This window comes from Spermophilus citellus (assembly GCF_964194105.1).
Source record: "Spermophilus citellus genome assembly, chromosome: 18".
NCBI lineage: Eukaryota > Metazoa > Chordata > Mammalia > Rodentia > Sciuridae > Spermophilus > Spermophilus citellus.
In genome coordinates this window covers 69,121,672-69,142,260 of record NC_138200.1, presented here as the reverse complement: position 1 = coordinate 69,142,260, position 20,589 = coordinate 69,121,672, and the positions used below count along the sequence as shown (strand labels likewise).

At 52.2% G+C, this 20,589-nt stretch overlaps 2 protein-coding genes across 10 annotated transcripts in view; both read right to left on the bottom strand.

The window, feature by feature from the left end:
* Positions 1–3,650, bottom strand: part of TCF25 (TCF25 ribosome quality control complex subunit) — a 44,343-nt gene extending 40,693 nt beyond the window's left edge. For 3 of the 8 annotated variants that reach the window (XM_081274536.1, XM_081274537.1, XM_081274538.1), the window contains exon 1: positions 3,362–3,648. In XM_081274536.1, coding sequence (XP_081130662.1) covers positions 3,362–3,553 — 192 coding nt within the window. In that variant the 5' untranslated portion in view covers positions 3,554–3,648. Of the gene's footprint in view, positions 1–3,361 lie in introns of all 8 variants that reach the window. The other 5 variants (XM_081274532.1, XM_081274533.1, XM_081274534.1 and 2 more) reach the window with 3 other exon arrangements.
* Positions 3,651–10,245: 6,595 nt separating this feature from the next.
* Positions 10,246–20,589, bottom strand: part of SPIRE2 (spire type actin nucleation factor 2) — a 29,526-nt gene continuing 19,182 nt past the window's right edge. For both annotated transcript variants that reach the window (XM_081273814.1, XM_081273815.1), the window contains exons 8-15: positions 20,067–20,236; positions 19,300–19,489; positions 18,262–18,377; positions 14,832–14,966; positions 14,643–14,710; positions 11,712–11,739; positions 11,020–11,135; positions 10,246–10,636 (exon numbers count right to left, since the gene is read on the bottom strand). In XM_081273814.1, coding sequence (XP_081129940.1) covers positions 10,414–10,636; positions 11,020–11,135; positions 11,712–11,739; positions 14,643–14,710; positions 14,832–14,966; positions 18,262–18,377; positions 19,300–19,489; positions 20,067–20,236 — 1,046 coding nt within the window. In that variant the 3' untranslated portion in view covers positions 10,246–10,413. The remainder of the gene's footprint in view (positions 10,637–11,019; positions 11,136–11,711; positions 11,740–14,642; positions 14,711–14,831; positions 14,967–18,261; positions 18,378–19,299; positions 19,490–20,066; positions 20,237–20,589) is intronic.

Genomic DNA, 20,589 nt, shown 5'->3' with positions numbered 1-20,589 from the left:
ACCAAAGCCAAAGGAACACCCATGAGCCATGCATGATACCAAGGTCCACACTATAGGCGGCAGGTGGGGACCAGGCCTATGGGTGTCTGCGTCCATCTCCCCGGGAGGATTTTCTTCTAGAAAAGCTCTCTTGCTTCCTCCATTTCAACATCACATTATTTCCGTGCTTGCTGAGTGCGCACTGAGGGCCCAGCATGTCTTCACCACAATCCCACAAGGCCAAGGAAAGCATCCCCAAAGCTTTCATCAATGCTCCTACATCCAGAAGAGGTGGATCCCACATTGGAATGGAAGTCACTGACTCTACAGCCCAGGAGCCTGCACCCTGAGGAAGACATGCCTTCGGTCTTCCAGGAGGAGCTCTGTGCATGCCTGCTGGGTGGTGGGGACACACAGCTAGCAACAAAGTCCTTTCAGGAAGCAGACACTTCAGCCCCAGGAAGCAACCCATGCAAAACACAAAGAACAAACAAGTAATGTATACAGTATGTTCACAGGTAACTGCCAGGAGATGGAAAAGGGCCAGAATAGAGGGAATGGGACTGTAGGGCAACTGTGACCATAATCAGACTGTATGGCGGTGTGATGGGGAAGAGACTCTGCCTCTGAGGGAGGAAAGATCCAGCCATGTGTTGGTACTTGAACGTGGGGAACTGTAGGCATAGAGGGCAGCAAAGGAAGGGCAGTGTGGCTAAGCAGAGCAGGCTAGAAAATCGAGTGAGGAGAGCTGTCTAGGCAGCCTGGACAAGCAGAGGTGGAGACTGGGAAGAATGGGTCACGACCCTGTGCACTTAGAGCCACGCAGGACTTTTCAATGGTTTGCACAAATGTCAAGAGACCAGGGACATCTTCCAGGTGGCTGGTCTTGGCATGGGGTTTTCAACAGAGACAGGGAAGCCTGAGGAGCAGGTAAACCCTAGTCTGTAAAGTCAGGTGCATTTGGACACATGGATACAGATATAGAGCTCATGCACAAATCCAGAGACTGGGAAGGAGACCTAAGCCAGTGATACTAATACCCTCAGAAAGCAGGGGCCAGGGGTGCAGTTTGGTGGAAGAGGATACTTAGCATGCACGAGGCCCTGGGCTCAATCCCCAGCACCAAAATGCAAGCTCCCAGCAACTGGAGAGGCTGAGACAGGAGGACCACCAGTTTGAAGCCAGCCTCAGCAATTCAGTGAGAGGTTCAGCAATTTAGCAAGACCCTGCTTCAGTAATAAAATGCCCCTGATTCATCCCCAGTACAAAAGTCAAAACTAAACAACAACAACACAACAAAACACCCCACACAACAAGCAGAAGCTTACACAATCACAAAGCCCCAAGCCAATCTCTTGGACCAGAGTGATTTCAAGGAGGGGTTCACATACGCATCATTTTTTCCCATTCAGACATACAATCATCTCTTCTTTTTTTTCATAACCCTGAACACCTCTATTTCTCTATTCACCCACCAATTTTCACCAGCAAGGACAATATCATTGTGTGGTTTAGAGAGCACAAGGTTCAAATAAAAAAGCCTAAATTTAATTATGTGTATGTGGGTTTTTTTTTTTTTTTTCTGTTTTCTTCTTTTGCAGTGCTAGGGATGGAGCCCTTGCCTCCAATGCCTGAGGCAAGGGATCCAGCACTGAGCCACAGCCCAGTATAAATTGAAGATGTCACCGCTGCTGTCAACATCACCCCCCTTCCCAGACTGTGAGGAAGAAATGAGTGGTACCCAGAACATGTAAATGCCCTCCGCCTGGGAGTTATTCTTAAAGACAACCTGGAGGGCATTTGAATAAGGACAAAAGGTTTGTGAAGTGGCAGACTTCACAACTGATCCTGAGCTGGTAATAATGGGACAGGATGAAAAGTGGTGCATCCTGAGAGTTGTCAGAAACAGGACTGGCAAGTTTAAGGGCAAGTGGTGTGCTGTCTGGGATGTTTTTAAATCACCCCTGGAGAGAAGGGAGTGAAAGTCCAAGGCAGATAGTAGTTGCCAAGTGTCCATAATTAGGGAACCCGGGGATGGACACATGAAATACCTGTACTACCATATCTCTATGTTTGAAATTTTCCATAATAAAAAAGATAGAAAGAAATAGAAAGCTGGGGAGAGTTACTTTCAGGCTGAGAAAGAGAAGAGGTCAGGTACAGACAGAGAATTCAAAGAAGGGACTTCAGTCCCACCTCCACCAGACTATGGGGTTAGACCAGCTCTTAAGTGGCAAGGTCAATAACTTTTAAAGCAAATCCCCAAACTATCTAAGGACAATTTCCATACTCCACAATGTCTTTTAATATTATAGCCTTTTAACTTGCCAACTCGATAAAAACTCAGGGGCAACTGAGACAACAAGGTGAGCAAAACAGTCATGCTACCTGCCAGCTCAGAGAAGCCACTATCAGATAACCCATACAAACGAGAAACTACAGATGAGGCCCGTGCTAAGGGGAAAACATGGTGGGACCAGCGGGCATTTCACTTTCCTTTACCTCCCTGTAGCGGACACCTAGGTGAGGGAGGCAGGAAGGAGCAAGATGCAACATCCCCGGTTAGGCAGAGGTGTTATGAATAAACTGAAAGGTTTTGGAGATGCTAGACTATGAAATCTAGGAAGACCCGAATCAGGAAGCCCTGCCCCACCCCTTCACTGCAGCACAGTCAACAGCCGCACTCTGCCCTGGCACTCTGCCCTGGCACTCTGCCCCTGGACGCCGCTGCCCCACCCTCCCCTCTGCAGTGAGGGGACCCCCTCCTTTCTGACGCCGCCCCTGCTCACCCCAGCCTCACTTCTAACATCACACACCACCGTCCCCGCAGCAGCAGCCCTCCCTGCAGCAGCGCAGTCCCATCTCTCATCCCCTTCACTGCGACCCCCTTAGCCGGTCCTGCCCGCCACAACCCCTCCCACCGTACAGAAGCCACACCCTCCCCGCTGTAGCTCAATTTCGTCAACCCACCCCAGCTTTCCCCTTTAGTCCCACCCCTGGAGGTCAGAGCCACACTCTCTTAGCGAAGCCCCCGCCCTGCCCAATGCAGCTCAGTATCGTCACCTGGACCCTTAACTGCTCGCCCCGCCTACTTGGCCCTTAGCCCCGCCCCTAATCGGCACAGCCCCACCTTCTCCTCTGCAACCCTACCTGCCCTCGACACCGCCCCCGCTCGCCCCGGTCCCGCCCTAGCCCCACCCCTTACGTCATGGCCCCGCCCTCTCCACTGCAGAGTTGCCCGTAGCCCGGCCCCACCCATGACATCAAGACCCCGCCCACCAGTTCACCGCAGTACAGACCCAACTTTACACCCACCCCGCCCTCCCATGACGTCACGCTCCGCCCCCCGCCCCCAGTTCCCACAGGTTGCCCCGCTCCTCACCAGCTCGAACCGGTTGTTGACTTGGACACCCTCCTTCCCTGAGCCCCCGGGGCGCCGGCCCCCCGGACCCCGTTTTGGTCCTTCTTCTTCTGCGTCATCATCATCACGGAGGACAAACTGCAGGGCGCCGGGCCCGAGGGGCTCCTGGCCGCGCTGTTCCCCCCTCAGCCTCCGGAGGGCCCGGCGCGACATAGGACCCGACGGCCTGACGTCTAGAGAGAAAGAGAAGGAAGAGCAGAAAAGAGAGCGGCCGGCGCGCCTGCGCACTGAGGGCGCGCTGGCGCAAGGCTGGCGTGTCGCGCCTGCGCGCTGCGGCTCTCCGCAACTTCTTCCCTGTCACCATTAGCACCAAAGAAGGTGCAGGCGCTTCCGGGCGAGTTTTCGCGAGAGTTGGGCGCCCCCGCGCGGCCGACCCTGGCTGGCTGCAGTACAGTGCTTTGGGTCTTCGAGCGTGCTGACCTGTTGTCCTGGGGCCTGGGGCGCATAGGCTCAGAGCGACCCGCAGCCTTTGCCTAGACCCGGACCCAGAGGGCTGGAGGCCCTGGTAGGAGGGTCGGGGAGGAAGGGGTGCGCGCAGGTGGGCGACTGTGGCGCGTGGGCGGTCAAGGGGACGGCCTGCTGGCGACCGCGTGTCTCATGTGGTCTACCTGTGTGTCATGGGCTCCGCGCCCCCTCTCAGCCAGCCTCTACGCTGCAAAGAGACAGTTCTCTACTGAATAGGAGTGAGCACATCTAAACCGAGAAGCTTCCCAGAGTTCGATTCCCAGACACCCTTCCACCCCACAAAGCGCGAAGGGAGATCTTGAGTTACTCTGTGTGGAGGGACAAGCGAAGTGTTGGGCAATGACTGAAGACTTCTAGAGACCAGTCTGAAGGAGTCTGGAATAGGAGTTATAGAAGCTGTCAGTTATGTTCCTTCGAATCTTTTTTTTTTTTTTTTTTTTGGTGCTGGAGATTGAACTCAGGGCACTCGACCACTGAGCCACATCCCTAGCCCTATTTTGTATTTTATTTAGGGACAGGGTCTCACTGAGTTGCTTAGTGCCTCGCCATTGCTAAGGCTGGCTTTGAAGACCAAAGTACTGGTTGCTCTCCTTGACTTTGCCTTGGAACTCACTGCCTGAGTAGTCTCAGGAAGAGCTTTGTGTGGGTGCTGTAGGCTCAGCCCAAGATATGTTTCCACTATTTGTACAAGGGGTTTCATTGCTTGTATGGATCAGAACCTGGGTCTACCCATGGTTGGCAATGTGAACAGATGTGTTGCCCGGTGCAATTTCTGCATCTGTAGAATCAGGAAGTAATGGCAATAGTATTTAGCTCCCAGGAACATCTACCCTTGAGAGTGCTGCACAAACATGAGCTTTGTAATTTTTATTAATTTTTAAACATAATCTTTTTATTACCAGCTCTGACAGGAAAATTCCTAACCCTGTCTGCCTGTTTTCTTAATTTTAAACAGGAATAAAAATATGGGGACAAGGAGCTGGGGTAGTGGCTCAGCGGTTCTCAGCACCACATGAAACAATAAAATAAAGGTACTGTGTCCAACTACAACTAAAAAATAAATTTTTAAAAATGTGAGTATACGCAGTCTGTGAGGGGGCTCAAAGTAGTGGGAGTTGGTGATTTTTATTGGCTGCTCTAATCTTATGTGTTTGAATTTCATGAACCCAAATGATAGGAATATTCTTTCCCACAAGCCCATCTATTACCAGTCATATTCCTTCTGGGTCTCCTCCAGCCCTGGGCAGATGTTACAACTTGGAGTCAACAGGATTCGGCTAAGGTCTTAGCATATTCCTGAGTGAGCGTCCAGATACTTCACTTTCCTCATCTGAAAGGTGCAGTGAGGACCACACCACCTCAGGGTGTGTGTGAGGAGGAAGGTGCTCCGCACAGAGCCTGCCTGGAGCCACCAGCTCCCATGAGCCCCAGGCACATCATCTCCTTGGAGAATGAGGGCAACAGGCTGAGAAATGAGACCAAAGGGTCCTCTGGACCAGCAGGTGCAGCCAGTGACCTCAGCAGCTCTTCTGCGTGCAACCCTAAGATGACCAGGTTTTATGGACAGAAGTGGGCCCTGGAACCTCATTCTGTGATGGGCACCCTTATAGTGGAGCCAGGGAGGACTTTCTCTGTCCTGAAAGACAGGTAGTCCTTCAGAGCCAAGCTCCCACCTTGAGAAAATATACTAACTGCCATAACTCAGTCTTTGTACATATCCCAGGCTGTGAGGCCAAGAATGGCCATGTGCACCTGTTTACAGAGCTGCTTCTCCCTGTACTAGGACCACCCAGTGTCACTGGGCCCTTGGGGCCACCGAGGAGTGAGTGGTCAGGATGGAACCAGGTGTGGTAGGGCCTGGAGGGAATAATGACTGGGGCAGAGTCAGAGAACAGGCTTGGCCTCTGGCCTCCCAGATGGAGACCCAGGGTGCCTGAGTGCCTCCCAGGATAATCCCACCCCTCAGAGCCTTCCCAGCTGTCTCTGCTGCCCACACCTCTTGTCACTTTTGGATCTGAATGTCCCCCAAAGTCTCAAAGCTTGGTCCCTAGGTGGTGGCACTATTGAGAAGAGGTGGAGACTTTAGGAGGTGGGGCCTGTTCAGAAGAAGTGGCTCACTGGGGGCATGTCCTTGAGGGTACTGGGACCTTAGCTCCTTCTTTCCCTCTCTGCTTCTTAGCCACCATGAGGTGAGAAGCTCTGCTCTGCCGTGTGCTCGCCACTATGATGTGCTGCCTCACCACAGATCCAAAGTGTCGGGGCCAAGCAATCTTGGATAAAGTGCCACCACCTAGGGACCAAGCTTCGAGACTTTGGGGGACATTGCAGATCCAAAAGTAACAAGAGGTGTGAGCAGCAGAGACAGCTGTGGACCAAAGTAAATACTTCCTGCTCTAAGTTGTTTGTCTCAGGCAGTCTATCACAGTGGTGGAAAGCTGACTAGCACACAGAGTTGGTGTGGGACAGTGGGGTCAGAGCCTCTGGAGCTGGTTTCCAGGAAGAACTTAAAAATTAAGAGAAGCATTCTAGGAAAAGCTTAGAATGCCATAATCTGAGAATAATGGGCAATTCTGGTTGGAGCACATTAGCCAGAATGCTGATAGGAATGTAGACATTAAAGACTGTGTTGATGTAACCATAATTCTGAGAAGTTTTTTTTTTTTTTTTTTTTTTTTTTTTTTAAAGAGAGATTGTGAGAGAGGAGAGAGAGAGAGAATTTTTTTAATGTTTATTTTTTAGTTCTCGGCGGACACAACATCTTTGTTTGTATGTGGTGCTGAGGATCGAACCCGGGCCACACTTGAGCCACATCCCCAGCCCCAGGTTTTTTTTTTTTTTAAACAAACAAAAGTATTCCCTTCAATTCCCATGGAAAGATGTTTTTCTTCAAGTTACTTTCTCCTCCTCTGTCAACCTTGTCCCTATACTACCCCATCTCTTTCTCATGGTATTGTAAATTCTAAAGAAAGCCCTCTGCTAAGTCTTTCCTCACCTCAGCTCAAAAGGTAATTGTCAATCCAAAAAGAAAATGCAGACACTGACCCCAGGAGGTCAAGGTTCCCTTTAATGTGATAAGGAGGCAACAGAGGTGAGCATGCTCTTAGAAAAGGGATTTTCTGCCTTTTGAACCACTGTGCCCTTATTCTCCCCTCTAAAAACTGCGCTCATAAGCCCCCAAAGATGGAGATTTGAGACAAAGCCGGCTTTGAGGCTGTTTCCTTTCAGCAGTCTGTCTCCTGAGCTTTTGTGGAGCGTGACAAGGAGTGGAACCTTCCTTCCCAGTTACACTGATGAGGTTTCAGGTGAACAAGGACTGTTGGGAATTGGACCAGAGGCCACACGGATGACACTCTGGCAAAGAACTTTTCTACATTTTGTCCATGCCCTGAAACTGTGTGAGGCTGCATTTAAAGGTGATGGACTAGTGTTATTTTTTATTTTTATTTTGTTGGGGGGGGGGGATTTCAAGGCAGCACAGCATTCAAGCTACAGCATGGGCATTGTTGGCTGATTTTAGCCAGGGTTGTCATGAGAATTGTGTGCAAAAAAACATAGCAGAAAGATTTGAAAAACTTGCAGTTTGGCCAGAAAAGAACCATGTGTAATTTGGGCCACCGAAGTTGTGATTGCTGAAGACTTAAGTTAAAACAAAGCCAAACCAGTCACGGTGGTGTAGACATGTGATCCAATTGACTTGGATGGCTGAGGCAGGAGGATTGCAAGTTGGAGGAGAGTCTGGGCAACTTAGCAAGACCCTGTTTCAAGATAGAATAAGCTAGGAACGGTGATACATGCCTGTAATTCCCATGACTCAGGAGACTTAGTGAGGCCCTCAACAATTTCGTTAAGATCCTGTCTCAAAATTTAAAAAAATAAATAAATGAAAAGGTTTGGGGATATGGCTCAGTGGTAGAGCACCCCTGTGTTCAATCCCCAGTACCCCTACCCTGAAAAAAATCCCCAAAAAGATAAAATTAAAAAGGAGGCTGGAGATGTAGCTTCGTGGTAGAGCACTCCTGGGTTAAATCCCATGTATCACAAAAAGTCATTCATTAACATAAATAAATGCCAGGCTGGGCACAGTGGTGCACACCTATAATCCCAGCAACCTGAGAGGCTGAGCCAGGAATATTATAGGTTCAAAGCCAGCCTGGGCAAATTAGCAATACCCTGTCTCAAAACACAAAACAAACAAAAAAAGGACTAGCGATGTAGCTCAGTGGTAGAGCACCTCTGGGTTCAATTCCCAGTACTAGGGGAAAAAAAATTAAAGAAGCACACTTGTAATCCCAGCTACCTGGGAGGAGGCTGAGGCAGAAAGTTTGCAAGTTCAAGACCAGCTCAGCAACTCAGTGAGACCCTGTCTCAAAATTTAAAAATAAGAAATGGTTGGGCTTGTATTTCAGTGGTAGCATGTAGGAGGGTCCTAAATTAATTCCCAGTACCAAAACAAACAAATAAGTACTTTGCATGTGCATCTGAACAACAGGAAAGATATTTGAGAGCACCTCAGGAATCGGCCAGACCCCACCTATCTCAGGCTCAAGGGTGTAAAAGAATAAACTCACAGGAGAGCGTGCACGGCTTACATAGGGCCACACGGTCCAGGTGGGCCCTGCTACTGTTTGAGCTGGTGGCAGATCTTGGCATCATCTTTGTGATGCTGGTTTTGCAGGAATGCAGAATACAAGAGTTTTGGGGGGCTGGGGATGTGGCTCAAGCGGTAGCGCGCTCGCCTGGCATGCGTGCGGCCCGGGTTCGATCCTCAGCACCACATACCAACAAAGATGTTGTGTCCGCCGAGAACTAAGAAATAAATATTAAAAAAAAAATTATCTCTCTCTCTCCTCTCTCTCCTCTCTCACTCTCTCTTAAAAAAAAAAAAAAAAAAAAAAAAGAGTTTTGGGGTCATGGCTCCCTGGCCACCAGGAGGTAAGCAGCTCTGCTCTGCCACATGCTGCGCACTATGCTGCTGCTTCACCACAGGCCCAGAGTGATGGGGCTGGACAGTGTGTGGCAGGGTTGGGACCCGAGCATGAAGCCCCAGGAGGGTAGTGTGTAAAGCTGCGAGAGAAGTTAGAGATGCCAGGAGCATGGCTCATCTACCAATGAAAACTGCAGGCAGCAAGCAGAGCCAGCCCAAGAGAGTGGCCCTGTGGACTACCGATGGCAAAGCCCAAACCCTTTAGGGCCTCACCCACCCCCACAACATGCCCCAGGTGCCAGACGTGGAGCTACAGGACTCAGTGTTTGCCTTGCTGGGTTTTGGTCTTTCTTTGGTCTGATCCTTCTGTGGTTTTCTCCTACTCCTCCCCTTCAGAATGGAATGTTCACCCTGTACCATTGGTATACTGGACATATGTGACCAGGTCTGTTGTTTTTTTTAAATAGGTGCTCGCAGTAAAGGTTTGCCCGAGTCTCAGAATAATTTTGGATGTGTACATGTGTTGCTAGGATTGAACCCATGGGATCCTAAGCACTAGGCAAGTGTTCTGTCACTAAGCTATTTTATTTTGAGACATGGCCTCGCTTAGTTGCCTAGGTTGGCCTTGAACTTGCAATCGTCCAGTCTTAGCTTCCCAAATAGCAGGGATCACAGGCACGTGCGCCATACCTGCAGCATCTTGGACTTGTGAGGAATGCTCAGACTGTCGAGACCAGGGGATTCTTGGAGACCAACTGAATGCATTTTGCATGGTGGGACGGGCACCTGCCTCTGGAGACCTGGGGTGGAGGTGGGTGGGGAGTCTGGATCTCAGGCGCCCCCCAGAGGCAAGGTGTTGGAGCTTTGGTTCCAGGCGGATGATGCTATTAATAGATGGTAGGAACTTCAGGAAGGGGGACTTCACTCGGGGCCCTGTTGGGACTCGGTCTCCTCTCACTCTGCTTCCTGGCCACCACAAGGTAAGCAGCTCTGCTTGGCCACATGCTGCACACCATGCTGCTGCTTCACCACAGGCCCAGAGTGATGGGGCCAAGCAACCATTGACTGAAACCAGGACCCAGAATAAATTGTTCCTGCTTTTAAGTTGTTTGTCTCAGATATTTGTCACAGTTGTGGAAAGCTGGCTGACACACCCCCTGGGGACAGCAGAGACAGGCAGGGTGCTCTGCTCCACCTGGGAACCAAGGTGCCGTATCCCAGCCTGGACATCTTCCCGGGGAGGGAAAATTGCCAGTTCTCACTCTTGAGGTGGAGACAAGAACTGGAACAGAGGCCTGGAGCCCTACCATCTAGAGCCTTCTGCCCTCCCTTCTCAGTGACAAAACCTGTCCCTTCCCCTCCCTGCTCCTCCAAGGAGTCCTGAAAGGAAACACCCCTGCCAGGGTCTTGGAGAGAGCCTGGCCCCAGATGAACGATGGGGCCAGGAAACCATGTGTATAAATATATAGGCTGTGTGTTTATTATATAAAGGCATCTGGTATGTATATGTCCATGCACAGCTCAGGAGCACGGTGGGCCGCCGGGCCCAGCACGGGGCGCAGAGCCTCAGCTTGGAGCAGGCTGGAGCCAGGTCCCTTCCTGGAGGCCTGGCCACCTTGGGCCATCACTGGAAGTCAAGAGTCCTGTTGCTGGGGACGTAGAGGGACTGAGTCTGGCGGCTGCGGCGCGGCGTGGCATTGAGAACATCCACGCTTTTGCGGCTGGAGCGCACGACGTGGGCCACGAAGCTGGTGCAGTCGCTGCAGACGTCCTTCAGGGTGCAGCCGTGGGCGTAGATGTGGGGGAACTCCTCCTCCACACTTCGCCACTGAGGCCCCTGCAGGGATCTGGGCGGGTGGGGACCCAGAGAGGACTGTCAGGCTGGGGAGCCAGCAGGGCTCACACATGGGGGGGGGGCCCTGCAGTCCCCTAGGCTCTCCTGCTGCCTGCCCCTCCCCTTCACCACCACCAACCCACAGAGACCTGGGGAAGCAACCTGCCTAGCAAAAAGCCTCCCAGAAGGGCTCTGGACAGGGACTGGAGTTCTGGGTCCTGACCACCCCAGCTCAGTTTCCATCTCACCACTCGGCCTCCCCACCCCTCCAAAGCCAGCTGAACTACACCTCCAGGGGGCGTCCTCACACAGGTGAGGCCAACCCCTGCTCCTGCTCCCAAGTCCCTGCAGAAGCCTGACCACCACAGACACCAGCACCCAGGCCAGGGAACACACTGGAAGAGGTCTCGCCTTGGCGCCGTCGCGGTTTTGGCAGCGGGTGCCCTCTGAGGACTCTCAAAACCCAGTGTGTAGACAGGGATGTGTGCACACTCCTTAGAAGGCATCTTCATCTGCAACAGAGGGAGGCGAGGCAGGCCCCACGGGCACCTTGGCTCATACCCAACAGGACCTCCTTCCTGTCACACCCCCCCAGTGTCTTCTGCTCAATGAGAGAGGACTTCTTAGGAGTGGGAACTGTACTCCTTTATACCAGGAAGGGTGCAATGTGAGCCCTGGACACAACCGGTGTTCAACACCGGGGAGGAGGAAGTTGGCTGCCGAGGGTGGATCATGAGGAGGGTGTGAAAACAGGTGGGCAGAGGCCCTCCTCAGCGGGCTTGTTTCCAAGTGAGGCCAACAGACACGATTCTGAGCGACACTGTCTGTTCACCTGGGTGCATGCTGCATGTCACCGTGCCACAAATGCAACAACAGATCTGGGGGAAGGCACTCCCAGGAAGGAGGCTTCAAGAGGGGCGGCCTCCTCACATGGAATGCTCACTGCTTCCTAAAAAGCCTAGCAGGCCTGGAAAGCGTAGGGCAGGGTCTGCCTGAAGGAAGTGATGGCAAGGTGCCTGTGGGGCTGGAGTGCTGGTACATGCCCATCCCAGCTAGGAGAGACCCTGCAGATCCTAGGAGATCCTCACCTTCATGCTACAGGAAGTGCAGACGGCTCTGGAAGAGAACAGAAGAGGCAGTGAAGAGGCCCAGGAAGGCACAACTGCCTCCAGGCCCCCGGGTCCCACCCCAGACCCTGCAACTACCCGTGCAGTCTGCCTGATGCCAGGTGGCTCTGGGCTTTCATGGTTCACTCCTGGCTCTTTTTCTCCTCCTCCTAGTCTCCCACCCAGTGCCCCTCAGCCCCTCAGTTTGCTCCTGGTGCATCTGGCTGTAGTCTTCATGCATCCATACTGGGGTGTGCCAGACCCGCCTCACTGAGAAGCACCATCTAAGCACAGGCCTCTTGCTGAGATGCTCAGTTTCCAGCATCATTGAACAGCTTGTAGTCCAATGCCCAATGTTATACGGAAAGGTTTTCTTATAGAAGATTCAAACATCAGTGTTACAATTTACCCACCCACAGAGGTGATCTCTGTTAGCAATACAGCCTTCATCCACAAACTGTTCTAGACAAATAACAAAATTATTTACAAATGGAAGTGAGGTACTGTGTAAGCTATTCTATAAAGATACACCAACATCTCTTCTCCATAGTGAGAGAAATCATCCAGACTCATTTTTTAGAACAATGGGCTATGTCCTCTGGAATGAATGTCCTACATTGATTTTTCCATCAACAAACCCCTGGGTTGGGGCTGCAGACTTGGCTCAGTATTGGAGCATTTGCCTAGCATGTGCAAGCCCTTGGGTTCCATCCCTAGCACCATATTAAAAAATAATAACAGGGGCTGGGATTGTAGCTCAGTGGTAGAGCACATGCCTAGCATGTGTGAGGCACTGGGTTTGATATATATAAATAAATAAAGGTCCATCAACAACTAAAAAAATATTTAAAAAAATAATAACAACAGCCACAGTGATGTACACCTATAATTCCAGCAACTCGGGAGGCTGAGGTAGGAGCATCACAAGTTTGAGGCCAGCCTCATCAGCTTAGTGAGTCTCTAAGCAACTTAGCAAGACTCTGTCTCAAAATAAAAAATAAAAAGGGCTGGGGATGCGGTTTAGAGGTAAAGGGCCCCTGGGTGCAATCCCTAGTACCAAAAACTCAACATTATCATTAATTTAAAAAAAAATTTTTTAGTTGTTGATAGATCTTCATTTTATTTCTTTTTTATATGTGGTACTGAGAATCGAACCCAGTGCCTCACACATGCTAGGCAAGTACGCTACCGCTGAGCCACAGCCCCAGCCCAGTTGTCATTAATTTTGTTTTATTTTTTTATTTTTTGTTTGCCTGGCAATCTCTAATTGGATACCAAGTCATTTTTTTTTCTTGCGTATGTTTTGTTCCTTTTTATTTACTTATTTATTTTATGGTCCTGGTACTTTCGATCCTCCTGCCTCAGCCTCAGTTGCTGGGATCAGAGGTGTGCACCACCGCACTCGGCTATTCCCATTCTTCAGCTGTGTTCTGGGAAACAATGAAGATACTTGGAAGCAGTTTGGTCCTTTCAGGTCTTTCCGTAATGACCTGTCAGGCCTGGAGAAATGCCGACTCCAGTGACTTACTCTACACCTGTGTGGCAAGACCCTCCTGCCTTTCCGCCCCATGCTCCAAAATCATGGCACTCCAGCGGTAGCTAGTGGACACCGACATGACACTTGGCCCTGAGTACCTATCACTTTCCTTTAAGTCTGCATGTGCCCCTGCCACGTGGTACTGGGAATTGAGCCTAGCAGGGCTCTACCATGGAGAGACATCTCCAGCCCTTTTCATTCACTAGGATTACAGTATGTGCCACCCTGCCTGGTTGTTCCACCGAATCTTTAGGACACAGGTAAGCGGACACTTCTGTAAAGGGCAGGACAGTGAACATCTCAGATGTGGCTAAATGAGAAATGTGTAAGTGCGTGGCTGTGGGTGTGCTCCGACTAGCTTTATTTACAGAGCCAGTGGTGAGCAGATGGGCCCAGGGGCTGCCTGCCAGGGCCTGCCTTAGGATGGATTTGTCCCTAGCTTCAGCCATCTCCTCGCACCTCTCCTCCAGCGGCTCAAGGAGACCTCTCTGGGGGCTTTCTATGTGGCTGTGCCCTGAGAACTCCGCTGCCAGTCCTCCCTCCACACTCAGCCTTGCCTCCTGCCCTGAGGAGATCCTGGCTCAGACCCCAGACCTAGATGCTTCCTGTGTGTTGCCAGTACCCTGGAAACCACCGTTTCCCATTCCGCCATCTTGTTCCAGCTGGAAGGTGCCTGTGACCCCATCTGGGTTGAAAGTCAGAGCCTCTTGGCTATTTATGTTTAATTTAAATAGAACTCAAAATTCCATTCCTCAGCCTACTTTTCCCCAAGACTACCATCTTCTGGTCATTAGCCACAGGGAGGAGCACGGAGGGAGGAGGAGAGACCCTCACATGTGTCCTCCTGGCCTCGAGAAGCCAAGGAGATGCTGCTTCAGCACATACGTGCAGATCTACAGGAAGGCTGGCGTTGCGACATCATGGGAATGGTGCTACTGAGAAGAAGGGCCCACAGAGTTCCTAGGCAACCAGGAGGGTCCAGGGCTAACCCACTTGCCCACAGAGCCACCACGAACAAGCAAGTCAAGGGCAGACTCCTGCCCAGGGGGCTCCTGTGTGTCTGGCTAAGAGCCCAGGCAGCTTCCCACAACACATGAAGGAAATCGATGCCCAGAGACAGGTCCCTATTTCCACTGAAGCCCCTGCCTGCTCTGCCCAGGAAGCCCACTGTGGGAATCCATGGGGGGAGGCTGAGTCCCACAAATCCACCCATAATAGATGCAAAGGAAAAATACCTCCTCAGTGGCACTGACCAATCTCAAGGACTCAACAGCCACGGCAGGTGACAGAACATCCCACTATCACGTGGGTTGCCCACCGCAGGCCCACTCCTCTTCCTCCTTGTTAATTGGTAGCCAGGTGCACTGAAGGCTCACCTCTTGCAGAAGAGACAGGTGGGCGGCCAGGAGAAGAGTGGGAACTTGGCTCGGCAGCAGCAGCAGATCTGTGAGGGAAGGCACGCTGGGGCTCAGCCGTGTTCACGGCCCACCAAGGTCCTGCCCACACTGGCCTGCCCCTGACCTCCCATCAGGAGAGATCCGCCTTTAGCTGTCCCCAGGCCCTACCTTCCCCCTCTTCAGGCTGCTGAAGAGCTCCTGGTCCTGGGCGAACTTCTCCATCTCGGCCTTCACCAGCACGCGACGCACACCCACCACCTCCTCCACAGTCAGGGCCAGGCTCTCCACGGGGTGGTGGAACTCCTGCACAGAGGGTCCTGCTCACACAGCCCAAGAGCAGGGCCCCACCAGCTGCATCCCTTCCCTGGGGCCAAGCACTCTGTGGCCTTCTGAAGTCAGACAGCAACCGCCTTCTCTGAGGAGGCTTTGCTGCAGCAAGACTCCCCTGCTGGCTCTCCAGCTCCCGGTCCCCAGCCTTGGCTGCCCGTGCTCCCAGCTCCCCAGCTGCCTGAAAACACACACCCTGGGCTGATCCAGACCACCAGAGGACAGGCTGTGGTGCACGCCTATCATCCCAGAGACTCGGGAGGCTGAGGCAGGAGGATTGCAAGTTCAAAGCCAGCCTCAGGCAGAGAGAGGCGCTAAGCAACTCAGCCCTATCTCTAAATAAAATACAAAATAGGGCTGAGGATGTGCCTCAGTGGTCCAGTGCCCCTGAATTCAACCCCAGGTACCCCCCTCCTCCCAAAAGACTGCCAGAGTCCATTTAAAATCGTCCTCCCCTTGGAAGTCTCCAAACTGAGCTCTCTTTCCTCTCCACTGACCACGCAGTAGGTGCCCTGTCCATCCAGCATGGCACGGAGTCAGCCTGGTGCTACCTCCCAGTGCTCAGCACGGAACTCGTTGTGGACCTCACTGAGCTTCACTCCTCTGTCCATGGGGTGGATTTCAGCTCCTTTGAGGTAACATATATAAAGCCCATAGCCCGGTGCTGGGCACACAGAGCTCAAAAGGCCAGCTGTGTTCCCAGGGCCCAGCCTGTGAGTGCCAGAGACAGAGCTGGGAGGGCGTCATGTCTGGGTCTTCAGCAGGCCGTCCGTATGGGGCTTCGTGGCAGGGGAGAGGATCTGGACCCTGCTTTCTTCTCCACTTGGCCTAGAGCCTCTGGCTTTGGGTCCAGGCTCTGTGCCCATTGCCATGGCCAGGAGTTCTGCTGTCAGGTCAACCATGGCCTGCAGGCAGGGGAGGCACCGTGTGTGCCAGAGCAAGCCTGGCAGCCACCAGCTCTGATTTTGATAGTCAAGCTTTTCAGAAGCACTTCCAGAATGTCAAAGCTGAATTTTAAAACATGTCTCTGATTCCTGGACCAAGAAGTGGTTCTCAATTCTTCTCCCCTTGGGAACAGGCTGGATTTGGTGACTCACGTGCAATGAATAGTGGAAGCATGTCTGAGACCTGATTGTCAAATACACTGCAGCTTTCACTTGGCCCTCTCCTGGTCCACTTGCTTGGGGGACGCAGCCACCATGTGGTGAGGATGTTCAGTGGCCCCCAAGGCTCTGAGTGGCATACCCCTAGCGTGAGAGAAGCTGTCTGGGCAGCAGCTCCTGCAGCCCCCAGACAGCCTTCAAATGATACTGCAGCCCCTGCTGATAACCCAACTGCAAGCTTGGAAGACACAGCCAGGGCCCTGCTGGGCTGCTTCAGGATCTGACATTCAGAAGCTTCAAGGAATAACAAATATTGATTTTTTTCTTTTTTTTTTTGGAGGGGGTGCGTACTAGGGATTGAACCCAGGAATGCTCTACCACTGAAGTACATCCTAGCCCTTTTTTTAATTTTTATTTTTACTTTTGGTGGGGATACCAGGGATTGAATTCAGGGGCACTGGACCACTGAGCCACATCCCCAGCCCTATTTTGTATTTTATTTAGAGACAGGGTCTCACTGAGTTGCTTAGTGCCTCACCATTGCTGAGGATGGCTTTGAGCTCACGATCCTCCTGTCTCAGCCTCCCTAGTTGCTGGGATTACAGGTATGCACTACTGTGCCTTTTTTTATTAAAAAAAAAAATATATATATATATATATATATATATATATATATATATATATATATATATATTATATATGTATATGGCATTGAAACCAGATATGCTTAACCACTGAGTCACATCCCCAGCTCTTTTTATGTTTTACTTTGAGACAAGGTCTTGCTAAGATGCTTATGGCCTCACTAAATTGCTGAGGCTGGCCTTGAATTTGTGACCCTCTTGTCTCAGCCTTCTAAGTTGATGGGATTACAGGTATGTGCACTTCATCTAGGCTGGCCTTGAACTGTGGTCCTCCTGCCTCACCTGGGATTACAGGTGTAGCCCTCACACTTGACAATAAATGTTAATTTTTTATACCTTTATTTTGTTTATTTGTTTTTATGTGGTGCTGAGGATTGAACCCAGGGCCTCACATGTGCTAGACAAGCTCTCTACCGCTGAGCCACAACCCAGCCCATAATTTTTTTTAAATATTCATTTTTTAGTTGTAGGTAGACAAACAATCTTTATTTCATTTTTCTGTGGTACTGAGGATCAAACCCAGTGCCTTATGTGTGCTAGACAAGTACTCTACCACTGAGCCACAACCCCAGCCCCTAAATGTTAATTTTTAAAAAGCCAAATGGGGATGACTGTTTGGGGAGTAGGGTACTAGAGATCGAACCCAGGGCCTTGCACATGCTAAGTCACGCCTACCCGTTTATTGATTTATTTGTTTATTTAAAAACATTTTGGTACCAGGAATTGAACCCAACGCTCTTAGCCTCCCTAGTTGAGGGAATCACATCCCCAGCCCTTTTTACTTTTTATTTTGAGACAGGGTCTCACTAAGTTGCTAAGACTGGCTTTGACTTGCAATCCTCCTGCCTCAGCCTCCCATGGCTGGGGTTATGGGCCTGTGCAGCTTGAGAAGGAATGTTAATGCAGGAACAGTAACTAACCCTGAAGGGGCAAGGATCACCTTTCAGTTAAAATCAACAGCACTGCCTTCCTTTCACACAGAACACTTTTCAAAGCATTTCCACACCTATTCTCAGAGGGGTGTCTTGCTGCCAACCACACCCAGCACCCCTCCACCTGCCTGAGTGCCTCTGAAGCTCCCTTCATTCCTGTCACCTCGCTTGATAGAATCATAGGTTGACAGGTCTGGGGCGGGGGCCTCAGGACAGGGGTAGGCAGAATCTCTGCACCACCCTGCACCAGACTTGGTCTCTGCTGATAGACCGAGAACCAGGGAAATCTTGGCCAGGTTAGGGTCTCATCTCTCAGCATGAATGTTATGCAGAAGGCCCAGGATGCAGCCTTCAGGGCTCACAGCTGCCTCAACTCACACACTCCACCCTTGGGGTCACAGTGCCAATGTGCCCCAGCAGGGGGCAGCAAAGACCAATGTCCCAGACAGCACCAGCAGCACAACCCGAGGCTTCGGGGACAAGGCCAGACCCAGCCAGACCCCAGGAATGGAGCCTGGGTCTCCCTAGCACCAGCTGGTGTTCAGACATCATAAAGATTCACTCAAGAGGTCCCCACAAGACCATCACTCACCAACCACAGGTGCCTGGCATCTGGTGCAGAAGCCTCAAGTCTGTCTGCTGAGCTCAGGCTGCTGAGCTGCGGGGAGCTGGGATCCGGCTGGGATTGGACACTCACAGGACAGGAACCTGAAAGAACACAGGCCTGTGAGGGTCACCTGGCGGAGTGCTGGTTGGAGGGCTGTGGGTGAAGGGGGTGGTATGTGCCTCTGTGGGCTAGGATGATCAAGTTGAGTCAAGTAGAAAGCATGTCCCCCAGGTGGGGACCTGTACCAGGGTCCATGCTCTTCAGAGGCCACATGGGACCCTGAAGGGTCCTTCCACTGAGCCCCATGACAAGCCAGCACTAAGCACCCGCAGTGAGCAGGCAGTCTGAGCACTGGCAGGCACACACGAGGAGGGTCCCCTGCCCACATGTATGCTGGAGGAGGCTCCAGAGCAGGGAAAAAGGGACAGCTGGCCGAGGGAGAGACCTGGGCAGCACACGGTGTAGAAAGGCCTGGGCCAGCCTCCGACCCAGAAAGGGAATCATCAGGACCAATGGGTTGTCCCGAGAGTGGCCAGAAGGCTGCAGGGCTGCTCAGGGGACCATGCAGGCAACAAAGAGGCCGGCCATCCCTGGGGGCTGACAACCCGCTACCTGACAGCTATCAGAAGAACTAACCCTGCTTGGCCCGCCAGCACCAGCCGATGCTCTGTGTACTCCAGCGGGAAAGGAATCTGTGGAACGACCCACATGCCTACGAGGGACCCCTGCTTTGTCCACAGAGAGGACTGTGAGCTGGCTGGTGTCTGGCCAGGCGGCTTCCCTGCTGTGTGTCAGCTGCCTTGAGATACAGTGAGGCTGGAGAATCGAGTTCTTCAGGAAATGTTTTATAGTAAATGAAAATGTCCTCAAGTGAGAAAGGGGGTGTCAGTGGGAGAGTGAAGGTCTTATTGCAAGCAGCAGCTCCTGTACCCTCGGGAGCTGCCTGCTCAGGACGGCCTGGGCCTGAGCTGCCCTGGGCAGATCTGAGGGGAAGGTCAGGCAGGAGGTGGGAGCAGCACTTGCCCTGGTCTCGGGTGCTGGGTTTCCAGGTGTGCACGCTGCCTGCTTGGGGCCGGGGTGGCTCCGTCCCTCCTGGGGGCTGTGTGGCTGGCTGCAGGCCAGAGGCCATTTCACTCCGGAGCTGGGCCAGGTCATGCTCCGAAAAAGAGCGGTCCCGTTTCAGCGCCACCTCCCCACAGGGCGACTCTTCTTCCTGCAGACACGTCAGATAGAGCCCTGCCCTGGCCACGATGCTCCCAGTGCCCTGCCCCTCCCTGACCGAGGCACCGGACCCAGGGGTGCTACTAGGTCCACAGACACCCTAGGCTGTCCTCTGCCCACTGCTGGGCTTCCCATCTACTAGAAAGTTCATAGCAAGTGCCTTAAAAACCCAACCCTCCCCTGAGGTCTTTGGAAAGTCCCGGAGAGATGTACAGGAGAAAGCTGAGCCTGCCACGAGGACCACCACAGGAGTCATCTCCTGTCCTCTTGGGAAGGGGAGGGCTGTGATCAGAGGGCAGCAAGAGTGGCAGCTTTTCTTATCAACCAGGGACTGACTAGCCTTCTGGCCCCAGATGATGGGTCACATCTATTCTCAGCTTTTTTTTGCTGTGGGAAGAAGTGGCCCCAGGCCACTGTCCCAGCATCCCAAAGCTACTTCTGAGCTGCCAAGATGGGATACGGGCCCTAAGCCCCCTGCCACCACTGGCCAGTAGCCCTGGCAGTGGATACCCCACCCAGCTGAGCTCTGTGGCCCCCTCTGGTCCTCAGGAGTCTCTCTGGGCTCTGACCTCAGATGTGGTCATCTCCTCCATCTCAGCCAAGGTGGGTGCCTTGAGCAGGACTCGGGGACGCGAGCGCTGCACACTGCTCCCAGCATCGGGAACGGACAGGTGGATGCAGGAAGTGGACTTGACGTCCCCAGAACAGGCACTGAGGATACAGGGCAGAGAGCCGAACCCTGGGAGGCAGGAGGCCAGGCAGGCGGGGCGTGAGTGGGGAGGAGGCGCACGGGACCCGTGCGGCCAGCCTGGTAGACAGGGTTTGGCTTAGTTCCCTACTTTACAGAATGGGAGCCTGAGGGCTGGTCAGTCACTAACAAATTGGACACCCGACCCGAGGGGCAGTGCAGGCTAGCCTCTCAGAGACAGAGTACAAGGACTGCAGATGGTCTCCACTCTGACCGGGAAGATCAGGTCTCAGACATCTGAATAAATGCCTGATTTTCCCAGACCCCAAAACTTCAGTTTTATTTTTTTTTTTCCGCCTAATTGTTGAAATTTATCATAGCAAAAAGTACAAAGTCAGGTCAAA